This window comes from Amblyraja radiata, chromosome 28 (assembly GCF_010909765.2).
Source record: "Amblyraja radiata isolate CabotCenter1 chromosome 28, sAmbRad1.1.pri, whole genome shotgun sequence".
Classification (NCBI taxonomy): domain Eukaryota; kingdom Metazoa; phylum Chordata; class Chondrichthyes; order Rajiformes; family Rajidae; genus Amblyraja; species Amblyraja radiata.
In genome coordinates this window covers 11492773-11506568 of record NC_045983.1, presented here as the reverse complement: position 1 = coordinate 11506568, position 13796 = coordinate 11492773, and the positions used below count along the sequence as shown (strand labels likewise).

Below are 13796 nucleotides of genomic sequence, written 5' to 3'. Positions count from 1 at the left end.
ATTCCATCGTGTGATGTCACAATGCCCGATGCTCACAGATGCCCAATCGGAATGGACCCATTTACATATGCCTATGCAGGAGCCCCAGCCAATGGTGAACGTTCCATCGTGTGATGTCACAATGCCCAATGCTCAAATACATTGTTGCCATAGAGAGGGATTACAGAGAAGGTTCACCAGACTGATTGCTGGAATGTCAGAACTTTCATATGAAGAAAGACTGGATAGACTCGCCTTGTACTCGCTAGATTTTAGAAGAATGAGGGGGATCCTATAGAAACGTTTAAAATTCTTAAGAGGTTGGACAGGCTAGATGCAGGAAGATTGTTCCGGATGTTGGGGAAGACCAGAACAAGGGGTCAAAGTTTAAGGATAAGGGGGAACGCTGAATCGCCGACATCTTTTCCATTTTGGTAGATATTTCACTTTTCTTTCTAAGTATCCGTTCCTCATTACATTTCGACGTGTTTAAGTGTACGTTTTTAATCAAATCCTAACCCCCCCCCCCCCCAATATTTCAAACCTAAACTGGCTTCACACCCACAGAACCTTCACCAGCCCCAGCCCCTGCTGAACGTTCCATTGTGTGATGTCACAATGCCCAATCTTCACATATGTCCAATCGGAATGGATCAATTTACATATGCCTATGCAGGAGCCCCAGCCAATGGTGAAGGTTCCATCGTGTGATGTCACAATGCCCAATGCTCAAAGACATCGTTGCCATAGAGAGGGATTACAGAGAAGGTTCACCAGGCTGAGTCCTGTTATGTCAGAACTTTCACCACTTAAAAGTGTAATGCCCCAACGCAAAAGTGTAATGCCTCCCCCCCCCCCCCCCCAGTTTTTCAAATAAAAACTGGCTACTCACCCATACAAGCAGCCATTTCGGTAGACATTTCACTTTCCCTTCCAGCTATCCACTCCTCATTACATTTCGTTATGTTTATGTCCATTTTTTTCTTTAAAACATTCTCCTCTCCCCCCCCCCCTCACTCATTTTGTCGCCTCCTGCTGGCCAGCGACCATAACGGCTGCTGGTGCCCGCAGCACAACCTCACGCGACGCCATTTAAAAACGGCCTTTCGGGAACGGCTCTACTTCGAGGACCACGTCTCCCGTGGGGGCTGCGGGTAGGCAACGGCTGCGTTGGGGCATTACACTTTTAAGACTCTGTGTGTGGGGATGCTTCATGTGTGTGATGCCGCCCCCCCCCCCCCCCCCCCCCCCCCCCCCCCCCCGTTGCCGAGACGGACCCGACTTCAACGACTTCAATATACGCTATTTTAAGACGGCCAGAACCCGACTTCGACGACCACGTCTCCGCTGGGGGCTACAGGTAGGGAACGGTCTTTATACACTTTTCCAACTCTGTGTGTGGGGGTGGTTAGTGGGGGTGATGCCGCCCCCCCCCCCAGTGGGGGCTACGGGTAGGGTACGGCTGCGTTGGGGGATCAGACCCAACGGGTTTGCCATTGGTCGTCGTGTTTAAGTGCACGTTTTTAATCAAATCCTTCACCCCCCCCCCCCAATATTTCAAAAATAAACTGGCTTCTCACCCATAGAAGCATCACCAGCCCCAGCCCCTGGTGAACGTTCCATCGTGTGATGTCACAATGCCCTATGCTCACAGATGTCCAATCGGAATGGACCCATTTACATATGCCTTTGCAGGAGCACAAGCACTTGGTGAACGTTCCATTGTGTGATGTCACAATGCCCAATGTTCAAATACATTGTTGCCATAGAGGGAGTACAGAGAAGGTTCACCAGACTAATTCCTGGGTTGTCAGGACTTTCATATGACGAAAGACTGGATAGACTCGGCTTGTACATGCTAGAATTTAGAAGATTGAGGGGGTATCTTATAGAAACTTACAAAATTCTTAAGGGGTTGGACAGGCTAGATGCAGGAAGATTGTTCCAGATGTTGGGGAAGTCCAGAACAAGGGGTCACAGTTTAAGGATAAGAGGTAAATCTTTTAGGACTGAGATGAGAAAAACATTTTTCACACAGAGAGTGGTGAATCTCTGGAATTCACTGGCACAGAAGGTAGTTGAGGCCTGTTCATTGGCTGTATTTAAGAGGGAGTTAGATGTGGTCCTTGTGGCTAAAGGGATCAGGGGGTATGGAGAGAAGGCAGGTACAGGATACTGAGTTGGATGATCAGCCACGATCATATTGAATGGTGGTGCAGGCTCGAAGGGCCGAATGGCCTACTCCTGCACTTAATTTCAATGGTTCTATTTTCCCTCAAGAAAACCCAAGACAACCCAGCCGAGCGCACACCACAGGACGAGAGACGACAAAACACGGACGAGAAACAAATACGCGGCAAGAAAGAAAAAGACCAAGCGAAAAGCAAAGAAAAAAAGGACAAAGAGAAAAAGGACAGAAAAGAGCAAGAGACAAAGAGGGAAAAGAGAGAAAAAAAAAAGAGAAAAACACGAAAGCAGACGACGACAACAGCAACCACGCCCCCACATCTCTCCCCATCCCCATCCCCCCTCTCTCACCCCCTACCCCGCTCTTCCTTTCCCTCCAACTCTGTCCCATTTCCTCCACCTCCTCTCCCCCTCCATCCCCTCTTCACATCCCCCCCCCCCTGCCCCCCCCTGTGTGTTTTTGGGGTTGGTTAATATGAGTTTGATGCCGCAGCCCCCCCTCCCCCCCCCTGCAAAACGCCGTTGGGGAAACAGACCCAACGGGTCTGCACTTGGTCTAGTATATATATAAATCACAAACTACAAAGACCAGCACTGATCCCTGTGGAAAGTCTATTAGACAACATTGACATGCCTTAATCTACATGATAAGCCTACCACGAGGGACTTTATTGAATGCTTTACTAAAGTCCATGTAGACAACATCCACTGCCCTACATCGATTGTCATTGTCACCTCCTCGAAAATTAAATTGCTTCCATAAGACATGACTTCTGCTGTACAAAACCTTTTTGGTAATCCCTACAAGCCATTAGCATCTGACTTAACGATATTAAGTTATGATTGCTCTAATTTACAAACAATAGGGCAGACAGTGACAAAGATTTAAAATTGGGACACCAAAGTTTGAAGTTAGCAAATAATTAGCTTCAGCTATCAATTGTATAAACAGAACAATGTAGGCAGAAGCAGCAGCAAATGATATTTTTGTTCCTGCTGTGTAAAGGGACATTTGCCCATAGTAACAGGATAAAATCACCAAGCCCAAACTGTTTTGTACAGCTATTGCTGTCCTGTTGTTAAGAGCTTTCAAGCTTTCTAAATACTTACAGCATGAGGAGAGCCTTGAAACAGTGGAGCATTATGCACTCCTGTCTTCACATAGGGGCTGGAAGGAAAGAATGAGAGAGGATAAAAAAACATAACAGTTCATCTATACATTTAAATTGTCAGGGAACTCTGGGCCATTAAAATTCTTTGGTTCTACAAAGCATTCCCACTATTTCCAGGTAGAATTTTAGGAATCCTTGGCTGCAGTTGAAATCATGCGAGGAGACACCAACAACAGTTCAGATGCAACTATGTTAATTAATCTTAACCAGGTTAGTCTTGGGCATTCTGCAGTACCGGAGACAGGAACTGAAAGTACATGCCAGCAGGCTTCACACCAGCAGGCTTCACACTAGGTTCATTACTTTCTGTTTTTTGCAGGGCTGTGTTTATGCAAGAAAATGAAAAATAGTTTATCTTTCTCAAGCATGTCATTTTGTTTTTCTAATTATTTTGATGAAACTTAAACCATGTGCCCTCATTTTCCCCTTCAGGTAGATGCAGAAGATCCCATAGAACTACCACAAAGAAGACCACTTAAGTGCTCCCTGGTTCCTTGTGAATAATTATCCCTCAATCCGAGAAATCAGGTCGTCTGGTTACTATCTGCTCAGTGTGGGAGCCGCAGTGTTGTGGCTATCACATTTACTACATTACAATAGTGACTGCACTTCAAAAGTATTTCACTGGTTGGAACATTCTGGAGTTGTGAAAGATGCTAGAGGCAGAAACTTTGTTTATTTTAGATGTTTGTAGAAAAAAAAAAAATTCTTAAACTTAAGAAGATGGTAGTGTGTCACAGGAAGCAGTGGTAAACACATTAACTTTCCCCAATGGAGTGCGTTCCTTACTTGTTTCACTTGATCTCCTACATTTAAATGTTGGGGACCTCTGGCCCTTTAAGGTCCTTTAGCTCATTGAGGCAATGACACTAATTCTCAGGCAGAATTAGGGAATCCTTCGCTAGAGTGGAAATCACACCAGAAGGCCACCAACTGAGTTAGGTTGAGGCAGCTGCAGATTCACCATCCATTTCAAAGGCCCCCACCGCCGTAAATGCGGCAAAACATTGTTCCCCTTCAGTCTCCAGTTCACAAAAGGCCAATTTAATGAAAAATGTCTCAGTGCAAAAATATCCTTCTACTTTTATGCTCGGTCCTCCAATTTTACTTTCTTTCTCTTCACTGTCCACCATTTTATTACTCATCTTTTGAACATTTTAATCTTTATTTTTTTCTATAGTTTTTTTTTTACCTTTCTTCCTCTTAAAACATTTAAAAGACATTTCAAAGGTCTTTTATTGTCACGCGTACCAATTAAGGTACAGTGATATACAAATTACCATACAGCCCATACTAAAAAAGCAACAAGACTTTTACATGAACAAGAAAGGTTTGGAGGGATAAGGGTCAAATGCGGGGAAATTGATCTAGCTTAGTCCATCTTGCATGGACGAATTGGGCTGAATGGTCTTTTTCCATGCTGTGTAACTCTCTGACTTTTGTTCCTTCAAAAATGTGCAATCTACAACACTGGAACGTATTGCATGAGCTTTGGCATAAGGAAGGTGAAGAAAGCTAGATCAGAGAACAAAGTAAGAAGCCAGGCTTTAAAAGAAACTCTAAAACTGAGATTTGAAAAAATTCTGTTAAACTCAGTCATCAAAAGAAGTGTCGGGACTGGTACTTCAAAATAACCCTTCAGAATCTGAAACTTTAAAAAACCTCAGTTTTTTTCTCAGCACATAACTACATAAAGCTTAATAAATCATTGACGAGAGGATAAAACGTAAATTTTATGGAACAAAACTTTGGAGCAGGATATTAAGAACCCTGCACCTTCTAAATAAAACATGGGAAGCTGTTGATCAACTTAGAGAGCTGTTGTGCGTGCTGCAGCTTGAGTACTTGAGTTCGTCATCGCCATACGAAAGAAGAGAAAATAGTCATCTGGGTTCTTGATCTGGCTGCTATTGGGAAGTGCATGTGTGCAGACATTAGATAAGAACAAATTTAGTTTTTTAAGAACTCCAATCTCAATTGTCCTACTTAAAGGCAAAATATGCAGATGCTGGAAATCGAAAAGAAAATGCTATAAATATTCTGCAAGTCTGGGCACTGTTTGTGGAAAGAGAATCGGAGTTAACATTTTAGGTAAAATAACTTTAAAGTGGGAAAAGTTAGAGGTGGAAAACAATGTTACAGATAAAGGTGAAGGCGTGGAGATAACAAGAGGAAAGGTCTATGAAGGGTGGAGGGCAAAAGAGATTAAATGTCAAAAACAGTAAGGCTTTCAGGAGAGTGTAAAGGATAGAGAATTAAGTCTACATGGGTGGTGGGAAATAAGATCAGAAATTATCAGAATTGGAGGAGAATAACGAGATCTGAAATGACTAAATATTACTCAAGTTCACCTCTCCTGCCCCTCCTGTTCCTCCTGCCCCTCCTGCCCCCCCCCCCCCCCCCCTCCCCCACCCCACCCCGTTTTTCAACTTGAAGCTCATCTTATCTCTTACTTTTTTTCTGCTTCTGACAAAGCCTGTGGATCTGAAGCATTAACTCTCTGTCCCCGGATGCTGCCTAACTGGCTGAGTACTTCCGGCATTTTCTCTTCTCTTTCTCAATTTGGCATGGAGTAATTGTTAATACTTTTTGCATTGTATCTCAACAAGAAACAATATTTTTGAGAATGGAAGGAGGAAAATAGACAATATAGTAATGAAACCTAGCATATTTTCAAGGATTTGCTGCACTTTTTTCTGAGAGTATTTCTTAGAATATTTACTCCACAATAATGAGCAGTTGCTCAAAAGAACCTGACTCACTCGTCCTGCAATGTTTGGAAACCGAATTTCCTAGCTTGCAAAGTTATAAACCGTAAAAGTCACAATCTCTAAAATTTCAGTGACATGTTTAGCTTGTTGGGATATATAACAAAAATAATCAATGTACTCACCCGTGAAAAAGAGGGATTGCTGACCATCCAAACTGTAACAAATCATCTTGGTCTGGCTCTCTTCCTGAACGTGATGTGACCTGTCCTGGTTCTTGACCACGATGATCAGGAGTGTAAATAACATTGATGCCAAATATCTGGACTAGCAGCACACTGTGGATATCCCAGGTTGGATGTAACACCTGAAGAATGAAAGGTTTGAAAGATTGCAAACAAACATATTGAGGAAAAATGCATTTAGTTGGGGCACTATTTTTGGCAAGGAGTCTTGGCAGGTGAGATTGTGAACTGGAGAAAGGACATGACTCAGAGGTTTTATTAATGCTCTGGATTGTTCAGCTGTCCATTTTAATAACCAGAAAATCAAAGGTATTGCAATTGGGAATGCTCATTTCCACATGACTTCCTTTTGAAGAAGATTCAGTGCAAATTAGAGTCGTGAAATACTTATTGTTGAATCGAACAATTTACAGGTGATGTTAAGGATGTTAATGAATGGGTAATTTACTGGGAATGTTCATTTAATACTGAACTAATAATCTGTAATGAACTGCTTCTGGATGTAATTTTAGAAAGCAAAAATGTCAGCCAATATTGTACATATCAGGAGATTAATGAGTGGTTAATATACTTTTGGCCATATTGTTGAGGATAAATGTAATCCAGGACACCAAAAAACCCTCTTTTGTTTTGTGAATGGTGATTTCTTTTTATGCCTCATCTGGAAGATGAATCACTGACAATGCAGTACTCGATGGGACTTAGTCAGGATTATGTACTCAAATCCCGTGGTGCACTTTATCCTTTAACCATTTGACTTCAGAATAAAGTCAAGTATTTATTGTCATATACATACACAAATATGACTACAATTGATATAGCATACATTAAAACAAAGTCTGAATATCAATAAAAACATGTCTTTTGACAGTCAAAGGCTCATAAACAGAACCACAAGTCATTTGATTGCACTCCAAAAGTAATTCACTATTTCTGACACATTTGGCAAATATATTGACAATTAAAAGACTGCATAAATGTAAGAAACATGAAAAAAAAAATAAAAAATTATATTTACATTTTCTGTTACCTACCTGAGATGGATCTATCCAGCACGGTGATCTCTGAAGGCTGGAAAAATCATGCTTACGGGTCAAGAATTTCTCATTGAATTCTGCTATCTCAGGCATTCGCAATGTACTGCCTCCTTTAAGGATTCTGGCAAAACCATTCACATAAAAGCCATCTCCTGTACAAGACAAAAGTGATGTTTATAAAATAATCATTACACAGCGAGTTGTGTAATATTACAGCTGTACTATTCACATTTAACAAGACAAGCATATTATGTTATAAACTATGATATTAATCAACTATTTCGATGCTCTGTTATTTTTCATATTTATTTTACGATGTGGATGAAATTCAAGCATTTACTGATCATTCACAGTTATATCAGGAATTCACCATAAAATGCCTCCTCCTGTCACCTTTCCAAATTTTGTGTCCCACCTCCTGGTTATTTGAACCTTTTCTCTGCTGATCACCCAAATGCCTTTCTATTGATCTTTGACTTTTCTGAATTTATAAACCACCATCCCAGCTGCAACTTCCATTTCATTTCTAAAGACTTGAATGGGTTGTAATCTCTCAAATTTGTTCCCATTTTTTTCTGTTTGAATCTATTCAGTTAAGCTATTGGCCCTCCCGTGGTACTAAAACAGCTCCTGTTAAAACATCTGCAATACAGTTTGTGGTGAATTCCTGTTATTCTGACAAACCTTCTTGTTATTCTTCAACCATCTGGAATGTTTGACCTCTCCATCCTCTTCCATTATCTTTCTACCAACCAACTCAATATGGAATGTATCATTTAATACCATTTGCACCTTATTATTGTTATAGTTTCTTCCCTTACACTTCACACTTTGTGGTCCATAACAAATAGTTCCAGTGAATTCTGAGCTCTGTTTTTGTTTGGAAAATAGCCAAAGTGGCTTTATTCACAATGGTCATCCCAAGCACTCAATTGCATGTCATTCAATTATCTTTCCTATTCCCACAATGACCTGTCCATCCTCAATGTTCTCCACTGCCAGATTGAGATCCCATTTAAACGAGAAGAACAACACCTCACATTCCAACTAGGTAGTCTACAACCCAATGGTATGAACATTGAATTATCCAATTTCAGGTAAATCTTACCACCTGTGTTTCCCTGTTTCTCTCTCTGAGTTTCACCCAATGGATCCTCTCCCATCTGATTCCATCTGCCCTTAATCTTACTCTTAATGATTTTCATTATCATTTTCATTACTTATGACATTCCAGCACTTCTGCCTTTGTGCCTCTGTTTATCACCCTCCAGCTTCTGTCTCCTTCACCCTGCCCTCTCCCTCCTGGCTCCATCTACCTTTTCGTTCCTTGTCTACTTGTTCCTATTACCCACGCGCAACTGTCTCCCAACATCAACACTCTAATTCCCTCATCCGATTCATTCTGCTGATCATCTACCACTCCGCATCAGTTCACCTATCACCTCCCGGACCCTCTCTCACCCTTCCCCTCTATATACCGCCTACTTTCCCTCTCTATTCAGTCCTGATGCAGGGCCTCGACCAAAAACATCAGCATTTTTTTTTAGTTTTTGTTTATTTTATTAGAAGTTAGTCCAATACAAAACAATACAGTGGGACCTAATTTTAGGTGCCAACTATGTCATAACGTAATTATACATTCTATGTACAACCTCTAGTTTTATGTTTTTGAAAAGGAAATAAGAAAGACAAGAAGGGAAAAAAAAATAAAAATTGGAGAAGAGAAAAAGAGGAAAAATAGATAGTAGAAAATAGAAAAACGTGAAGTGTGTGTATAAGAAAAGAAAAAGTGGAAAGTAGAAATAGGAGAAAAAGACCCTTAAAAGAGAAATTTTCAAATCTTTATTCGGAGATGTAAATCTATCCACGACCTGACCTGAAATCAGCAATCCTTATGGTACCGATGCATCACATGATTCCAAAAAGTCGATAAAAGGGGACCGACTCCTTAAGAATTGGTCATATTTATCTATTAGTCGGAGTCTCATTTCTTCAAGGCGTGCTATGTCCGTCATATTCCTAATCCACATTCCTAATCCACATTCCTAAAAACATCAGCATTTGCCGCCCGAGTCTCTCAAGCAATTTCTTTTTTCGCCTGTACCTGTTCAACTCATCTGCCATTTCCTTGTTCCCCATAATAAATTCACCTTTTTCAGTCTTCAAGGGTCCAACTTTGGTCTTGACTAATTTTTTCCTCTTCACATACCTAAAGAAGCTTTTACTATCCTCCTTTATATTCTGGCTAGCTTACCTTCGTACCTCATCTTTTCTCCCCGTATTGCCTTTTTAGTTATCTTCTGTTGCTCTCTAAACATTACCCAATCCTCTTGTTTCCCTGCTCATCTTTGCTATGTTGTACTTCTTCACTTTTATTTTTACACTGTACCTGACGTCCCTGGTCTGCCACGGTCGCCCCTTACTCCCCTTGGAATTGTTCTTCCTCGTTGGAATGAACTGATCCTGCACCTTCTGTATTATTCCCAGAAATAGCTGCCATTGTTGTTCAACTGTCATCCCTGTTAGGGTATCTTTCCAGTCAACTTTGGCCAGCTCCTCCCTCATAGCTCCATAGTCCCCTTTATTCAACTGTAACACTGATACTTCCGATTTACCCTTCTCCCTCTCCAATTGTAGATTAAACTTGCCATATTATGGTCACTGCCTCCTAATGGCTCCTTAACCTCAAGTTCCTTTATCAAATCCGGTTCATTACAAAACACTAAATCCCGAATTGCCTTCTCTCTGGTGCCCCCCGGACCCCCCCCCCCCCGGACACTTATTATCACTTATTATTATTTATTCAAATCATTTGCTATGTCGCTCTTCCAGGGAGATGCTAAATGCATTTCGTTGTCTCTGTACTGTACACTGACAATGACAATTAAAATTGGATCTGAATCTGAATCTGAATCTCTGGGAGGCTCCAATACAAGCTGCTCTAAGAATCCATCACGGAGGCACTCCACAAACTCCCTTTTTTGGGGTCCAGTACCAACCTGATTTTCCCAGTCTACCTGCATGTTGAAATCTCCCATAACAACCGTAGCATCACCTTTACTACATGCCAATTTTAACTCCTGATTCAACTTGCACACTATATCCAGGCTACTGTTTGGGGGCCTGTGGATAAGTCACATTAGGGTCTTTTTACCCTTGCAATTCCTTAGTTCTATTCATACTAACTCCACATCTCCTGTTTCAATGTCACCCCTTGCAAGGGACTGAATTTCATTCCTCACCAACAGCATCTCCAGCGTCTCTCATATCTTCCTTCTGATTTTGATGGATAACCCCTCATCTATTTTTCTCAACAATGAATCATTTTAAATGTTCAACTCTGTACTACATGAGATTGAAGTATAAATTTACTAACCGTTCAACCCATGAACCTGGATAATTCGAATGCGTATTCCAGCTCTTTGACGATATCGAACCATATGGAATATATTGAGGTGCTCTGGTGGATGCTGAGATGGGAGGTGTTTCCTGCCATCGAGTCTTTCCTCATACCAAGCTTTCCACTGTTCAGGAGGAACTGTAAAGACAGAAAATAAAAACTTAATTGACATACTGATTACCAAACCTATTAATTTTCCAGAGCTTACACAAAGTCCAAGCTTCCATGATCACCATGGTAGAGATTTGGCAAGATGTGCTGCAAAAGGAAAATGCAACAATGAAGTCATAGGGTTGAATGGAGTCCAAAGTGTCCAAAGAATGATTAAGACCACAGGTGCTGAAGCCTTGACGTTAAGATTGAGGACTTTTGAAGCGCTATCATTTCACTGGAAATAAGCAGTTACATATATATGGGAAAGAGGAGCTAATGTTGAGGCACAATAATGAATTTACATCCTATTTTTTGGACAATTTTCTCTCTCGCCTGCCACATCTTATCTCTGCATCTTGCCCATTCGATCCATTGCATTCATTCCTCTCATTGTGACCTTCTGTATGTCCTAAGTCTGAATAATTTAGCTGAATTTTACAACTTCATATCTTAAAAAAAAGCCCTTCAAAACTATTAACTGCTTACGGTCAGCACTCCCAATATTACTTCATGTATAAATGGAATTCTTCTTTAGCAATGAGGAATATTTGCTATGTCTGCAAGAACTAAATAAATGTAAGTTGTTCTTTCATCTTGCAGTAAAATAAACTTTGTGACCATGTCTTTACAATGCCAATGGTATGGCTGCACTGATAGTTTAATATAATTGAATCATACATAAGTTAAATTGACGTAGCAGAAAATAATTAACATTTGGTTCCATGGTGACTGTTCTATAAGTTCCTTAAATCATTGACAGACTCAAACCAAAGGTCAGATCCAGTGTAGCACTTTGAAACTCTTACTAAAACCTACCTCGCAGAACTGTGTCTTGTCAAGACTTTAAAAGACATATTGAACTAACATTAAATCCATATGTGTCTGAGTTCCACATTCAATGTTGACCCAAGCTGATGAATAAAATGTCTCCTCTACCTGCTAATTGCAACACATGAATTGTTCAATAATCTCAAGTCAAGTGTGAGTGTAAATTATTGGGAGACATAAAACCATCACACAAAAAATGCCCTAATTGAGAAAGAAAGGAATTAACATTCTCAGCAAAGCCACAAAATGGAACATATAATGAATATCTGGTTTCTTCGCAGGATGATTAATACCCACATTTGACAGAAAAGGCAGAAAAACAGGGGTGGGGGATGGGGTGCCGTGTGGAACAAGTGCGATCTTTTCAACAACAATTTGGTTTAATCTGTGTACTGCGCCTAAAAACAAGCGACGGGAGTAAATTCAAGAGTAAAATGGAAGTGGATTTACACTTGTAAGAGTAAAACTAATTTCTGATAGATGGTAAAAAAAAATCAGGGAAGTGAAACTAATTAGGCGCAGGCGACTGATATGGCAAGATGACCCAAAAGGCCTCTTCGTGTGTTATAGGATTCTGTGAAATCAGCTGGTTGATGATAACTATTACATTCCCAGCAGTGCTCATCTGAAACATGAAGTACAAATGAGGGAAGCCATTCAGACCATCCAGGTAATTCTTCCAAAGAAACCACTTGCCCCCAAACAAAACATCTCATCACTTCTTGAATAACTTCAGAGTTTATGTGTCTGCTATTCTGTCAAATGTTTGTGTGGAAGAAGACATTTCTAGACTTGCCTTTTGGCAATTTAAACCTATATCTCTCTAATCATACAATTTCGGATTAACTGGACAAAGTGCAGTCCAGCTCATGATCTACCTGGACACATTTTTAAAGTTCCATTGCACTTGTACTCTCCAGGCTAACTTCCTTCTAACTCAATCTTCTGATAAATGGATGAAGTTTAAAATGCAAAACAAAATAAAGGTGTAATTTGCAGACGTTTGAGAAAATGTATACAATGAATTCTACACATTGTGCAATAACTTGTTGGACCCCAGCTAAAGAAGATGACATTTTCAATATTCTATTCACGCCAGTGTTTTTGTTGAAATGATGCATGAATGTAACTTCAACCCCCATTCATGAGGCTTTCACACTGAAAGATGCTTAGGTATATGCAACCACATGGCCATAAAAAGGTACAGCACAGGAGGGGGGCATTCAGCTCATCAAGCATGTGGTGTCTGCTTGTTCTCATTCTGGTCAATCAGTTAGCCCATTTTTGGCCCTGTACATGTGTCAGACCTTTCATTTCCTCACTATGTGCCAATGCACCTCACAACACAGTATGGAAAATATGGTATGTCAATCTCAAAATTGCTATGTAACCAATCCTATGCAACCTGAATTTTACCATGCTTTTTTAATGTTGTCTTATTGGCTGCAGGAGCCCCTCAGTTACTTCTTGCATGTTTTATCATGTTATAAAGGTGCATAAAAATGCAAGATCATTGATTTAATTATTGTGACATCATTGTCTGTAATTAATTGTTTTATAAAAGCTTGCAACTCCATTTTATAAATGCATGAAAGTCTATTAATTAATTGATTGAATTAGGAATCAATTATGCATCATCTTTCATATCTTGATTAATCAAGGGACCGTAAAACACACCATTGACAATGTTTCAGATTAAAACATCTTCAATCGGAAGACTATAGCAGTCACTTGTCCTGCTGGCTTGCCTCATCTGCATGATATATAGATCAGGAATATTGCACTGTTCATTGAACTAGCCCACCAGAGGTCAGTGCACAGCATTGAATCTTTTGAAGCATTTGAATACAACTTTACAACGACAATTCTATGCTCCATTTTATGCTGTATGTACAAAGTACAATTTCAGATGAGTTTCCATACCACAACACATGAGTTTGGTAAATGGAGCAGAATTATTTACTGTAGTTATACATACACTTTATTATAAAATCCAGGTCAAGCTGACTGACCATGAATTGGCTAACGAAATCCTCCTGCCCTTTTATTACAGGGAAAGGAAATAATACATTTATCAAATGGGTACT

The 13796-nt window shown here is 40.3% G+C and overlaps 1 protein-coding gene across 1 annotated transcript in view; it reads right to left on the bottom strand.

Moving 5' to 3' along the window:
• LOC116989141 overlaps positions 1–13796 on the bottom strand; it is a 65414-nt gene that overhangs the window by 1594 nt on the left and 50024 nt on the right. The window contains exons 20-23 of the mRNA XM_033046368.1: positions 10705–10866; positions 7326–7480; positions 6232–6413; positions 3277–3334 (exon numbers count right to left, since the gene is read on the bottom strand). Coding sequence (XP_032902259.1) covers positions 3277–3334; positions 6232–6413; positions 7326–7480; positions 10705–10866 — 557 coding nt within the window. The remainder of the gene's footprint in view (positions 1–3276; positions 3335–6231; positions 6414–7325; positions 7481–10704; positions 10867–13796) is intronic.